Source organism: Oncorhynchus tshawytscha, linkage group LG09, assembly GCF_018296145.1.
Source record: "Oncorhynchus tshawytscha isolate Ot180627B linkage group LG09, Otsh_v2.0, whole genome shotgun sequence".
Taxonomy (NCBI): Eukaryota; Metazoa; Chordata; class Actinopteri; order Salmoniformes; family Salmonidae; genus Oncorhynchus; species Oncorhynchus tshawytscha.
Genome location: NC_056437.1, coordinates 73581170 through 73596107, shown reverse-complemented (window position 1 = coordinate 73596107; position 14938 = coordinate 73581170). Strand labels below are relative to the sequence as shown.

Sequence of the window (14938 nt, the reverse complement as noted above, 5' to 3'; positions counted from 1 at the left end):
CTGTTCTCATTCTCTGTTGGCTTTGAACAGGACATCTTTTTTTTAATCCAGCTGCCTTGACTTCCTGATTCACAGTGAATTGATTTCCTCTGTAGCAATCACTGGAGAACTGCTTGGAATATCACAAACAGAAAGGACATGATCTCCTCGTATAGGAACTGGAAGCCAAAGAGCTGTGAGACAGACATGGACCTGGGGGCACTTCCTTCCCCCTCCAAGTCTCCAAGGTGCTTCTATTCAAAGTATTTCTTAGGTACAAATGTCTGGTTCCTGAACATGTTTTACACAATTAACAGTATGAAAGTAAACTCTCTATGTGCCTACTCTCAGCTCTACCATGCAGTACACTGACATTCCAACACACAACCCCAACCAAGGCTGGCGGTACTCTTAGTTGTGAAGGACCACATCCAGCTGGGTGGAGAATGGATTATTGCATTTTGCTGTAATTGCATTTGGTCTTCTTTGCTCGTCTCTGTACATATGTGTCTTTTTCCCCCCTCAGACCACATCCATTTGTATTGCGGTCTGTGTAGAATACATCTAGTCAGAATGGCACTGGGCTGAGTGTCTGTGCGTGAGAATGATTTGAGTGAAGTAGCCAATGTCTTTTTCATCTTTAGGAGAACTAATAAAGATGAAACTCGAGGGTCTGGACGGTCTCGCGGTCTTTGAAGGGAAAGCCAAGGTAAAGATGAGACAACTGAGGCTTGTACTTGACTAGGCTGCTACTGCGTGTGTTTGTGTGCGTACGTGTGGATTGTGGAAGTGTGTGTGTGTGTGTGGCCCTGTGTCTGTGCTGCAGATAACCATCTGGGTTGGTCAGCCTTTGCTAACTGGACACATTGTCTGATATCAGTAATATCTCTCAATGTGTCTTTTCTGTCAGACAGTAATGTACTTTCTTGACTAACAGAGGATAATATTGTACAGTTTGAGATTAGATGGAGGTCCTTTCGGAGTCATTAGTGAGTTCACTGGGTGTTGACCTATGATGCATCATCATCACGCGATCTTTCACCTTCATAACCAGTGCTTCATATTGTTGGAGTCCTGCAGTCAAGTGACCAAATCACCCTCCAGTGGCCTCATGGTTGGAATATTATTTGTATTTTTCATAATTAATAAGCATTATTGAAAAAAAAGGGTGTTTCTATGTCAAACGGTTTTGTTATATTTCAGTCCTCTGTGATGTATATAATGTGTATTATTGGGATGCAACTCAAGATTTAATACATTTCAACTCTATATCTGACATGGTACAAGTGTCTTCTTTTTAAGCCCATAATCATGTGTGTGAGGTGTATACTTCTATTTCAAAGTAGATTTGTTTCAGACTACCAAGAAACACTGTGTGACCCTGATTTAGCCCACTGCAGTAAAAGGCTAATAGTTGCTCTTGATCAACATGGTCTCAGGACAAATCATATTATTCTGTATGTAGATCTGTGACACTCCATTAGTATGATATGTGACGTTACATTAGGTTATATTAATTATGAATGGAATAGCTGTCATACAATATCATACGAATTAGTGGACATATAGTATTGTACGTCTTACCTGGTCGTACAATAGCATACAAATTGGATGACTCAACTTATTATACATCTTTGAGGATGTTTCGTATTATACTTCTTTCTCTGAGACCAGGTGGCTTGTTGCGCCATAACAACAACAGAAAATTACGGGGAGAATTTACATTGGCGATTAGCGAAACTAATGACAAAGGTTAAGATAATTTACGTAAAAGGTTAGGAGAACTAATACGACAAAGGTAAGGGGAATGTATGTAGCAGGTTCGGTGAATTGGGTTAAGTTTAGAATAGGGGTTAGGCATGTTCAACGAGACATGAACCTTTGGATTGCTTGAGAGTTGCAGATTACGCCCACCCATCCTCCCTACTTTTGTTTCTGTCTAAAGTAACTAGACCATTAGTAGGAATCATACGTCTTGGAGGTACTTAGAAATACATAAAGTATGTTACGTATGGCTCTGAGACCAGGCTGTCTTAATAGGCCACTGAAATGGTTTTGAACTTGATGGAAAGACTTCCAGTCTTGTGCATATTTGAGCATTATTAACTTATGGCTCCTGGACTGGTTAATGGAATCTAAAGTCACTGTACATTTGACATCCTAAATATGTCATGTTTTGAGCTCATATATGATAGGTGTTGTATATACTGAATGTGTGTGTTGAACAGACCAACGACGTAGGTTCCCTTGGTGTCACTTCTGATCTCTGTCTTACCCCCGACTGACACATGGGTTATGTGTCACAGGTGAAGAACCAGGATGTAGCTTGTTTCACGCCTCATTGACCATTTGGCTGATTTATTGCCCTTTCTGTCCTACGCTCTCTTTTTCTCTCTCCCTCTCCATTTTTTCCTGTTAAATTGGAGTCATGAGACTGTCTGCCAGGGTAGTGTTGTGGTCTGAGAGCCAGGAGAAAGGAAAGGTACTTAGATAGGTGGTGGACTGACAGATGGTGGACTGACACAGTGCGGCTGCAGTACGTGCACAACAGAGCACAGCAGGCCTGAGTCAGTGCAGTGAGCCTGAAATAGGTTATGGGGCAGTATAGGTTATGGTGGTCACATGTCTGTATGTTTGAAGCCTTCCTCCAACACTGCGTCTGCCAAGCACTAAACACAGGACCGTGACTGATTCTAGACTAGGTTGGGATGTTGTTGGACTCAGTTGTTGTGTGTCTGTTTGGGGGAGATGGGGTAGTGGGAGGACGACTGGTGAAATCATCAGGCTGCCATTTGTAGGGAGAGAGAGAAGGAGTTGGAGAGCAGAAACAAGGAGGGAGACTTGAGGGAGAGTGTGAGATGGTGGAAGGAGATCCAGACAGAAATCAAGATAATAATAATGTTTTGTTTGGAGCCTCTGGACAGTAACAGCATGTGGTGTCCTGATGTTCTGCTTGTTCCTGTTCCAACCAGAGGAAAGAGTTGTCTCCCTAATTAATCATAGTCTGACCCTCTGCTCCTCTTCTCCTAACCCTAATGCCTCAGCAGGCTCCTCCTAACCCATACCCCTCAGCAGACTCCTCCTACCCCATACCCCTCAGCAGGCTCCTCCTAACCCATACCCCTCAGCAGGCTACTCCTAACCCATACCCCTCAGTAGGCTCCTCCTAACCCATACCCCTCAGTAGGCTCCTCCTAACCCATACCCCTCAGTAGGCTCCTCTTAATCCATACCCCTCAGCAGGCTCCTCCTAACCCATACCCCTCAGCAGGCTCCTCCTAACCCATACCCCTCAGCAGGCTCCTCCTAACCCATACCCCTCAGCAGGCTCCTCCTAACCCATACCCCTCATCAGGCTCCTCTTAATCCATACCCCTCAGCAGGCTCCTCCTAACCCATACCCCTCAGCAGGCTCCTCCTAACCCATACCCATCAGCAGGCTCCTCCTAACCCATACCCCTCAGCAGGCTCCTCTTAACCCATACCCTTCAGCATGCTCCTCCTAACCCATACCCCTCAGCAGGCTCCTCCTAACCCATACCCCTCAGCAGGCTCCTCTTAACCCATACCCCTCAGCATGCTCCTCCTAACCCATACCCCTCAGCAGGCTCCTCTTAACCCATACCCCTCAGCATGCTCCTCCTAACCCATACCCCTCAGCAGGCTCCTCCTAACCCATACCCCTCAGCAGGCTCCTCTTAACCCATACCCCTCAGCAGGCTCCTCTTAACCCATACCCCTCAGCATGCTCCTCCTAACCCATACCCCTCAGCATGCTCCTCCTAACCCATACCCCTCAGTAGTCTCTGGGTATATGTGGGGCTGGACAGCTTGATATGAACCATTAGCCTACTAACTGTTGTTGGTGGCATATAAATTCAACGTGTTTGACAAGATAGACAGCATGTGTGGGACAGTGGCGAACAGAGTCAATTAAGACGGAGGACAATTTTTATTTCTCATGAGCATGGCCTTATTTCTATTACAGCATATTAGATGACTGTCATTCATATTCCATTCACCCAGTTCAATGTAACAGCGATAGGTCTAGGCTATTACATGATACTTTAATTTTCCCTACCCATCATGAGGTTGCTACAACCTAGCCTATGAATGAAGACTACAACGTAGGCGCACACAGGTTGAGAGAAAATGTTGAGGTGACACATGGACAGACAGCGGCACATTGAATACCTCCTTGCACACTCTTGCCTGCATCTAGCTGATATAGGGTGTAATCATTAGTCCAACAGTTGCAAATGATAATTTTGATTGGACAAATTCAGGTATGTTTAGTCCCGTTTTGTTCTGTTTAAGAAACGTTTTTCAACAGAATCGGCAGAATGAATACACCCCTGATCATGCGTAAACACGGTTCAGAACAGCCACGTTGTATTCCTTCTGCATCTATGCGCTCTCCTCTCACTTTTTCCCTTTGTCGCTTTTGGACGTCAATGCACAACACATCAGCTGTATGTGACCAGGCCAAAAAACCTTTCCAAGCCAAACCATATCATAACCGCTACACACAGCCTACATCGTTGTCACCATATTAGCTAAAGTAACGTAGTCAACATAGCTGCTCCCACTCTTCCCCTCGCACCAGGCTCCCCAGCATTGTTCACTCCTGCCATCATCATTACTCACACCTGCCTTCCCCCCCATCACGTGCATCAGCGATTATTGGACTCACTGGACTCAATCATCTCTGTCATTACCTTCCCTATATCTGTCTGGTTCCCCGCTCTGTTCCCTGCTTCTGCATTGATTGTCATATGTCCTTGTTTACCCATGTGCTGACGCTGGTCCTGTACTGTTACCTGTCTGTTCCTCATTAAATGTTCAACTCCCCGTACCTGCTTCTCATCTCCAGTATCAGTCCATACACAACTATTGTCTCTCTCTCTTTGAGTCAATTACTCGCCACATTTTATGCACTGCAGTGCTAGCTAGCTGTATCTTGTGCTTTCAGTACTAGTTTCATTCTCTGATCCTTTGATTGGGTCGACAACATGTCAGTTCATGCTGCAAGAGCTCTGATAGGTTGGAGGACAGCCTCCGGAAGTTGTCATAATTCACGTGTAAGCTCCCATCCTTAAAAATAAAAAATAAACTTAATATATATGCTATGCTTTATGATTTTTGAAATGCCATTGAGGTTAAAATGAGAGGCTTTGGATAAAGCATGGAGGTGCTAAGGTTTGTGGGAGCTCTCCACCAGTGAACAGCATCATGAAATGCTTTGGTAATCAGATTTTGTCAATGTTGTGGTCCCTTTGAAAAAAGACGACTTCCTCAGTAGCAAGCAAGGTTATACTCACTTCCTCTTTCTCTTTCTCTTTCTCTCTCTCCCTCTCTCTCAGGTTTGGGGTGCTCCTCTTCATAATATCCTGCTATTACATGGTAGCAAAGACCTGAAGACAAGAGGTAAGCAGTGTGACCTTCTCCTTTCAGTTTTTTTACACTGTGTAGATCTCTCATTGGGTCAACTGTCAATGTGCACTGTATCTGCGATCCGAGGTTGTGTGTCAGTTAATGTCGTTATAAGTGGGTGGCTCACAAAAGAGTCTCAAGATTCACTTCAATGATAAAGAGTGATTGCTGAAGAAGAAAAAAGCAAAAGGGAGCAACTTTCACTTCTCCTCAGATCTCTTTGTGCCACTGTGTTTGGCAGTTGTGGTAAGTACTATACCGAGGGGAATTATCTTTACACTCTGGTGGAGTTGACAACTAAGGTGCTAATGGTGGGAACTGGGAGCCTGGTAAGGTCACAGAGGCTGATGAATTCTGTCAGTCTGTCTGTCTGTCTGTCAGTAACCAATCGCTAGACAGAGTTTGCTTACTGGCAACTCCCAGCAACCACAGACACAGATACAGAGCAGCTCCTATGAAAATTGATGTGTTTGTGTTTGTGTGTGTGTATAGTAGTGTATTGATTATGACTGATCATTGTGCGTGTGTGTGTGATTGTGTGTGTATAGCAGTGTGTGTACAGCAGTGTGTCATTGTGTGTGTTTATGTGTCAGGGTGTGTGGTTGCGGGCATGGGCTGGTACAGACTGGCAGGCCTACACTACAGGAGAGCAGGTCAGGAAGAGGCTGGTACAGACTGGCAGTCCTACACTACAGGAGAGCAGGTCAGGAAGAGGCTGGTACAGACTGGCAGTCCTACACTACAGGAGAGCAGGTCAGGAAGAGGCTGGTACGGCACTGTAGAACAGGCTCACAGCTCTTCCTGTATGGTTCCTCTTCTGATTGGCTGAGAGTAGTCTGCTCATAGCCACCTGCTGATGATTGACGGGGGTCATTCTGTTACATTTAAATCCACCTCCTGCCACTCCAGCGCAGAACGCAGTCAAACCATCTGTCATGCTTTCACCTTCATTTTTTTCCTTTGTTTAGCAACCCTACAGGTGTAGGATCTTTATTTGACATATATTGTCACAGCAAAATAATCCTGCAGCAACAGCTTTTGAACGTGTAGTCCATAATGTTGCTTAATCGGTGGTTAGGCTATTAGATGGCCAAAAGTAGGTTACATGAACAGTGCAATACTGTTAATTTAAAAAATGTTGCAGCAAAATAATGCAGTAGCAACAGGATTTGAACGTTTAGCCCACAATGTTGCGTGATCAGTGGTTAGGCTTTTACCTGGCCAAAAGTAGGTTATTATAACCATATGTTAGTGCAGGTTTTCAGTGGAATGATGTAAATCCTGAAGCTCAAATTCTCAGCAACAAAATAGTCATTAAATTAAGATCCTACACCTATATGTAGAAGTTTATTGAGGAGCTTATGGACACTATATAAAGAGCTTTCATTTTCCTTCTAAATTGTATCCTATTTTGTCACAGCAAAATAATCCTGCAGAAACAGGATTTGAACGTTTAGTCCATAATGTTGCTTGATCGGTGGTTAGGCTATTAGCTGGCCAAAATTAGGTTACATGAACAGTGCAATACTGTTAATTTAACCGTGTGTTAGTGTGGGCTTTCAGTGGATTAATGTAACTCTGCGGTGCAGAAATTCTCAGCAACGAAGGACTGATCAAATTAAGATCCTATATCTTAGGCTTGTTGTTGTAGTGAATGGTGGGGGATGTAGCAGTAAGTGGATTGGGGGGGATGGCTGAGTGAAAAAGGTTCAAGGTTGAAGTTGAGAGGAGGGCAAACCAGGGCATGGCAGCTAACGGGATGTGGATTTTGTGTGGGAGTGTGAGCGTAAGCTGATTATTAGCGTCATGCCCATAGGCATACACCAGGTCACAGAGTTGCTGTGTTCTGTTCACCTGGTGCTCTCTCTCTCCATCTGCCTCCCTCTCTCTCTTTCTCTATCACTCTATTTCTGTCTCTATCTCGTTGCTCAGATGAAGGTCATGTTCTGTGCTGTACCACATCATTCATTTAAAAATAAACATTTATTGTCTCTCACAAAGTCTTACCACTATCTGTTGTATGTGACTCTCTCTGTCTGTCTCCTGGTCTATCTATGTACAGATGTAGGATCTTAATTTTGCAGCAAAATAAGTCTGTAGCAACAGGATGTGAACGTTTAGTCCACAATGTTGCTTGATCAGTGGTTAGGCTTTTACCTGGCCAAAAGTAGGTTACATACTGTTAATATAACCGTGTGTTAGTGCAGGTTTTCAGTGACTTTTTGTAAATCCTGAAGCTGAAATTCTCAGCAACAAAATAGTAATTAAATTAAGATCCTACACCTGTATGTAGAAATGTATTGAGGAGCTTATGGACACTATATAAAGAGCTTTCATTTCCCTTCTACATTGTGTCGTACAAAGACATACAGAGACAGAGACATTACTGACACACTCTCTTACAGAGCTGAGGGACCTGTGTTGTCTATTGTTGACCTTACAGACCTTAGTCAAATAAATATGTCCGATATGTTCCAATATTTGAGCTTCACGTAATTAAGGCTACTTGGTCTTGTACAGTTGAACCAATGACATAATGCAAACTCCATGCGAAGGAAGTCTGCTGACTTTGCTCCAAGCGAAGAAGGTATTTGACATGTGTATTTGACCCAGATCCGCTCCCTCATGCAGCTGTTGACTCAACACGGAGCAGAATGTTTAGACTCTCAGCTCCTCCAGAGCGAAACAAACTGCCCAACTACAGCTGTCAAACACAACCAGTCCAACCGCTCTGTGGCCGTGTCAGTCGGATACATCATTCGTCTCAAAGAAGCTTCTTTCACTTTTAGTCAACTCAAACTGATGTTTTCCTCTTTTGATTGAAAACCTTCTGTACATTTTCCATGTCATTTCAAATCTGCTCACCCTGCTCTCTAATTTCTCTCTATTCACTCTCTCTTCAAATGCGCTCTACCCATCCCCCTTCTTTTTTCCCCTTTCTCTCTCTCTCTCTCTCTCTCTCTCTCTCCTCTCCCCAGGGTGTGTAAGATGGCAGTGTGGATCCAGGCCCAGCAGCTCCAGGGGGATGCGCTGCACCAGATGCAGTCTCTCTATGGACAGCACTTCCCCATCGAGGTGCGCCATTACCTGTCCCAGTGGCTCGAGGGCCAACTCTGGTGAGTGCAGCACAAAGCACACCACACTACCTGACAGAAGACATGCCTCACCCGGTAACCTTCACATTCGGTTCAATCCCAGTCACAGTAGTAGCAGGGACCATGGAGGTGTAGTAACCTGAGAGCAATGTATAGTAGTCACTGTTTTTGTGTATGTGCTTGAGTGAAGGTGTGTGTGTTAGGGAATGCATAGGGGATTAATGGCTACTTTGTTCTGCATGTATGTACATAGAGGATATCTCTAAGCATTCTATATGTTCCTGTGCCAGGGATGTGATCGATCTGGAGAACCCCCAGGAGGAGTTTAAGGCCAAGCGTCTGCTGGACAGCCTGATCCAGGAGCTGCAGAACAAGGCTGAGCATCAGGTGGGAGAGGATGGCTTCCTGCTCAAGATCAAACTGGGACACTACGCCAGCCAGCTCAAGGTGAGACAGATTGAACCAGTAGACGAACCTCCACTCAAAGCTAGTATGAAGGTGAGAGATACTGTGCACACATTCCCAGTGTACGTGAGCAGAGCACAGAGCCAGTGCCCTCACAAAAACCTCCACACCTAACTAGCTAGCTGGACAGTTTTAATAAAGCCAGTATAAACCCAATAAACTCACAAGGATATGATAACCTTACAGCCAACTATACCAGCTGAATCGTGGTGATTATTATTTCAATTATACTGATACCAAACTCAGCTAAATGTTAGTTATCACAGCCTCATTGGCAACAATCCCATGTCCATAAACCCCAACCCAAAGTACTTAGAAATGAAACAGTGTGTGAGAACAGCCTGCTCTGGTCAGTGTGTCTATATGAAGAACAACAAAAGGTGGACAACACTGGGCTACGGTAACCAGGCAGTGTTCCCTTTTATGATTGAGTGCTTCACTCACCGATCTCAGTGTGTTTGTCTTCACCCTTATGGACAGGGTTCAGGGGAACAAGCTGTCTCTTATCACCTTCCACAGTGGGAGTAGGAGGCATCTTGTCAACACAACCCTCTGTAGGCCTACAATGCAGTCTTTCAACCCCGCATGGTGCCTTGGTGTGTGTATGCGTGCGTGAGAGAGAGATTTAGACCTGTGTTTCCCAACTCTCTCCAGTACACCCAATAGCACAAATGTTTTTTGTAGCGCCACGGACAAGCACATCTGATTCAACTTGTCAATTCATCATCAAGCCTTCGATGAGTGTTTTTGTGTGGGGCTACAACACAATGTGTGCTTTTGGAGTTACTTGAGGACCGGAGTTAAAGAGAGAGAGAAAAGAGAGAAAGGAAGAGAAATGTAGCCAGTGGATGTGAGACCAAGTCGTCTGCACTTGAGAGAAGGATCTCATTAGTTTAATTGGGTTTAGCTAGGCTCAGGAAGTGGGCTTTAGAGCGTTAGCATGCCGCGGCGCGGGAGCAGGCTAAATTGGTCAGTGTTGTGTGCACGGCCGTACTGCCAGTCAGCGGCTAACACGGCTAACGAGCCTAACACGACAGCACATGTGGTCCTTGTCTTTCAGAGCACGTATGACCGCTGCCCTCTGGAGCTGGTGAGATGCATCAAACACATCCTGTACACGGAGCAGAGGCTAGTCCGAGAGGCCTCTAATGTGAGTATGAAGCAGTCTCTCCAACTTCCATTCCTCCTCTCACCTACCTGGGAAGCTTGTTTCACAGGTGTGCATATAACAGATACCTGTAGCTCGTATGCACAAAATACACACACACACACACACACACACACACACACCCACACACACATACACACATACATACAGTACATACATACCCATATGGAAATACCCACACAATTGCATAATATAAACACCACACAGAGATGTTAAACATAACACAGCCAATTCCATGATATTATGGAAATCACAGCCATTGGGGGTCGCTTTGCTGCCTCTCTGCCGACATCAAAGGCAATTTACTCTCAATTTTCCCACAGACATACGTAAACCTGTTAACAACCACATAAATACATAAATACACACAACGCACGCACAAACACACATACATAGCACTTCACACACACACCTAGTCAGAAAACCTGCACAGACACAGCCCATATGTCTTGCAGAAAGATCAACTTTGAATTTCTCATTAACCAGCAATGCTGTAGGCCTGGTGGGGAGGTGAAGAAATGTGATATTTTATAACAAGGGTTATAAAACCATAAAGCCGGTGGTCCATAAAACATCTGAATATCAATAAACCCAGTGTTAAATTGACTTCCAGTCCTGCCAGGCTCCTCCTATCACAGGATTGCATATTCTACGTGATTGCATTCCCACCTGTTTATTCAGACTGTCTTCACAGTGCTCACGTCCCCAGCCTTAACAAGCCATGGGCTGTGTCTGCCCACGATAAGGAAATGCATTTCCCTCTGCACGGTCTCACATGTTCAGTCAGTGGTGATCACTGCTGGTTATGGTCGTTAGGGATTACTGTGGAATAACACAAGCAGGGGTCATTGAGGTTGTGTTAAAGAGGCACAGGGTTCTGTCAGTTTGTGTGTCTTTCTGCTCCATGTAACGATGATGAAATGCTCAGCACCACACTAGCTAGATCCTGCAAATCATCTCAAAGCCAGCGTTGTTTACCTGCCCAGCCCTCTCACCTCTCTCTCCTCTCTCTGATTGGCAGTCGAGCTCCCCAGTGGGAGGGATGATGGACAGCATGTCCCAGAAGTACCAGCAGATCAACCAGGTATTCGAGGAGCTGCGCTTGCTGACCCAGGACACAGAGAACGACCTGAGAAAGCTCCAGCACAACCAGGAGTACTTCATCATCCAGTACCAGGAGAGCCTCCGCATCCAGGGTGAGTCAGCCTTGACCTGGTCCCCCTCCTAGTCACAACACCCTGGGTCATCAACCCCAGCAGCCCTCACCTTTTTAGGGCAGAATGAGGGTGGGTTTGTAAGTGAGTGAGTGGGTGTCAGTATGTATGTGTGTGTGTGTGGTCTGCAAAGTAAAAGACAGGTGTGTTTATGTGAGATTTGCTGACCTCCCCCTCTCTCCTCTCCTCCTCCCTCTCCCTCTCCCTCTCTTTTCCCACATGCAGCCCAGTTGACCAGCCTGGCCACACTGCCCCCTGCTGACAGACAGCTGAGGGAGCCCACATTACTGAGCAAGAGAGCCACCGTGGAGGCCTGGCTCACCCGGGAGGCCAACACACTACAGAAATACAGACTGGTACACTACTTTTTATACTGCATACACACACACATGTACTGAAACACACACACGTACAACCTGGAATGATAGCGCCGGAGGGGATGGCTGCTGTTTTATTGGCTCTTAACCAACCGTGCTATTTTGGGTTTTTTGGTTTGTAACTTATTTTGTACATAATGTTGCTACTACTGTCTCTTATGACCGAAAAGAGCTTCTGGACATCAGAACAGTGATTACTCACCTCGAATTGGACAAATCATTTTTCTTTAATGAGTCGGACTAGAACGATTACTCCAAACACCCAAACAGGCCCTCATCCCCGTCATTCGCTGGAGAAAGAAATGGCGATTTCGCGGAAGGAGATCGGAGTGCCTTGTGAGGATCAGGCGACAAGTGGCTAATCTGCCTCAGCTAACAGTACTGATGGCAAACGTTCAATCGCTTGAAAATAAATGGGACGAACTGAAAGCATGTACTGTATATCCTACCAACGGGACATTAAAAACTGTAATATCTTATGTTTCACAGAGTCATGGCTAAACGACATTAATATGTCGGGTTATACTGGCGGGTTATACATTCTATCAGCAGGGTAGAACAGCAGCCTCTGGTAAGACACAGGGCGTGGACCTATGCATATTTGTAAACAGCAGCTGGTGCACGATATCTGAGGAAGTCTCAAAGTTTTGCTCGCCTGAGGTAGAGTATCTCATGATTAGCTGTCGATTACACTATCTACCTAGAGAGTTTTCATCTGTATTTTTCGTAGCTGTCTATATACCACCACAGACCGATGCTGGCACTAAAACCGCACTCAATGAGCTGTATACCTCAATAAGCAAACAGGAAAATGCTCTTACAGAGGTGGCGCTCCTAGTGGCCGGGGACTTTAATGCAGGGAAACTTAAATCAGTTTTACCTCATTTCTATCAGCATGTTAAATGTGCAAACAGAGGGGGAAAAAACTCTAGACCACCTTTTCTCCACACACAGAGACGCATAGTACAAATCTCTCCATCACCCTCGATTGGCAAATCTGACCATAATTTTATCCTCCTAATTCCTGCTAACAAGCAAAAATTAAAGCAGGAAGCACCAGTGACTCAGTCTATAAAAAAGTGATCAGATGAAGCAGATGATGAACTACAGGACTGTTTTGCTAGTGCAGACTGGAATATGTTCCGGGATTCTTTCGATGGCATTTAGGAGTACACCACATCAGTCACTGGCTTCATCAATAAGTGCATCGAAGACGCTTTGTCCTCACAGTGACTGTACGTACATACCCCTACCAGAAGCCATGGATTACAGGCAACATTCGCACTGAGCTAAAGGGTAGAGCTGCCGCTTTCAAGGAGCAGGACTCTAACCCGGAAGCTTATAAGAAATTCCTCTATGCCCTCCGACGACCCATCAAACAGGCAAAGCGTCATTACAGGACTAAGATCGAATCGTGCTACACCGGCTCCGACGCTCGTCGGATGTGGCAGGGCTTGCAAACTATTATAGACTACAAAGGGAAGCACAGCCAAGAGCTGCCCAGTGACACAAGCCTACCAGATGAGCTAAATACGTTTTATGCTCGCTTCGAGGCAAGTAACACTGAAACATGCATAGGAGCATCAGCTGTTCCGGATGACTGTGTGATCACACTCTCCGCAGCCGATGTGAGTAAGACATTCAAACAGGCCAACATTCACAAGGCGGCAGGGCCAGACGGATTACCAGGACGTGTACTCCAAGCATACGCTGACCAACTGGCAAGTGTCTTCACTGACATTTTCAACCTCTCCCTGTCTGAGATAGTAATACCAACATGTTTCAAGCAAACCACCATAGTCCCTGTGCCCAAGAAAACTAAGGTAACCTGCCTAAATGACTACCGACCTGTAGCACTCACATCTATAGCCATGAAATGCTTTGAAAGGCTGCTCATGGCTCACATCAACACCATTTTCCCAGAAACCCTATGTGAGAATGCTATTCATTTACTACAGCTCAGCGTTCAACACCATAGTGCCCTCAAAGCTTATCACTAAGCTAAGGACCCTGGGACTAAACACCTCCCTCTGCAACTGGATCCTGGACTTCCTGACGGGCCGCCCCCAGGTGGTAAGGGTAGGTAACAACACATCCGCCATGCTGATCCTCTCCGGGGGCCCCTCAGGGGTGCGTGCTCAGTCCCCTCCTGTACTCCCTGTTCACTCATGACTGCACGGCCAGGCACGACTCCAACACCATCATTAAGTTTGCCGATGACGCACTGTCAACCGTGTCAACAATGATGAGACAGCCTATAGGGAGGAGATCAGAGACCTGACCGTGGGGTCTGACCGTGGGGACAACAACCTCTCCCTCAACGCGATCAAGACAAAGGAGATGATTGTGAACTACAGGAAAAGGAGGACAGAGCATTCTCATCGACAGGGCTGTAGTGGAGCAGGTTGAGAGCTTCAAGTTCCTTGGTGTCCACATCACCAACAAACTAAAATGGTCCAAGCACACCAAGACAGTCGTGAAGAAGGCACGACAAAACCTATTCCCCCTCAGGAGACTGAGCGATTATCTCAAAAGTGAGATTACAAGTTGATCAAAAGCAGAATTACTTTCCCATTGTTCCTCAAATGCAGTGTATGATATACCATTTTGTAGCTCTGAGTCTCTACTTTTATTCAATGTAAAAAAAACATAATTTCACATTTTGCTACATAAGACTGAATCCAGGTGGTAAGTCACATATGGACTTGGTCTTTTACCAAATAGAGCTATCTTCTTTATACCACCCCTATCTTGTCACAACACAACTGATTGTCTCAAACGCATTAAGATGGAAAGAAATTCCACAAATAACATTTTTAACAAGGCACACCTGTTAACTTCTTGGCGCACCCATCCCGTTAGCGGGACCCAAGTGTTTATGTTAGAACAGCTCTCTTAGCAGACAAAACCTTACAAACAGCTAGCAGCAAAGTAGATTGGTCACGAAAGTCAGAAAAGCAATAAAATTAATCACTTACCTTTGATGATCTCCGGATGTTTGCACTCACGAGACTCCCAGTTACACAATAAATGTTTGTTTTGTTCCATAAAGATTATTTTTATATCCAAAAACCTTCATTTAGTTGGCGAGTTTTGTTCAGTAATCCACATGCTCATGCAGGTCACGATGGGCAGACAAAAATTCCAAATAGTATCCGTAAAGTTCGTAGAAACATGTCAAATGTTTTTATAATCAATCCTCAGGTT

At 45.2% G+C, this 14938-nt stretch overlaps 1 protein-coding gene across 4 annotated transcripts in view; it reads left to right on the top strand.

The window, feature by feature from the left end:
• LOC112258659 (signal transducer and activator of transcription 5B-like) overlaps positions 1-14938 on the top strand; it is an 84431-nt gene that overhangs the window by 49123 nt on the left and 20370 nt on the right. For 3 of the 4 annotated variants that reach the window (XM_042327394.1, XM_042327395.1, XM_042327396.1), the window contains 6 exons: positions 5343-5406; positions 8391-8528; positions 8798-8954; positions 10033-10122; positions 11162-11336; positions 11580-11710. In XM_042327394.1, coding sequence (XP_042183328.1) covers positions 8401-8528; positions 8798-8954; positions 10033-10122; positions 11162-11336; positions 11580-11710 — 681 coding nt within the window. In that variant the 5' untranslated portion in view covers positions 5343-5406; positions 8391-8400. Of the gene's footprint in view, positions 1-5342; positions 5407-5637; positions 5659-8390; positions 8529-8797; positions 8955-10032; positions 10123-11161; positions 11337-11579; positions 11711-14938 lie in introns of those variants that run through there. The other variant, XM_042327397.1, reaches the window with a different exon arrangement.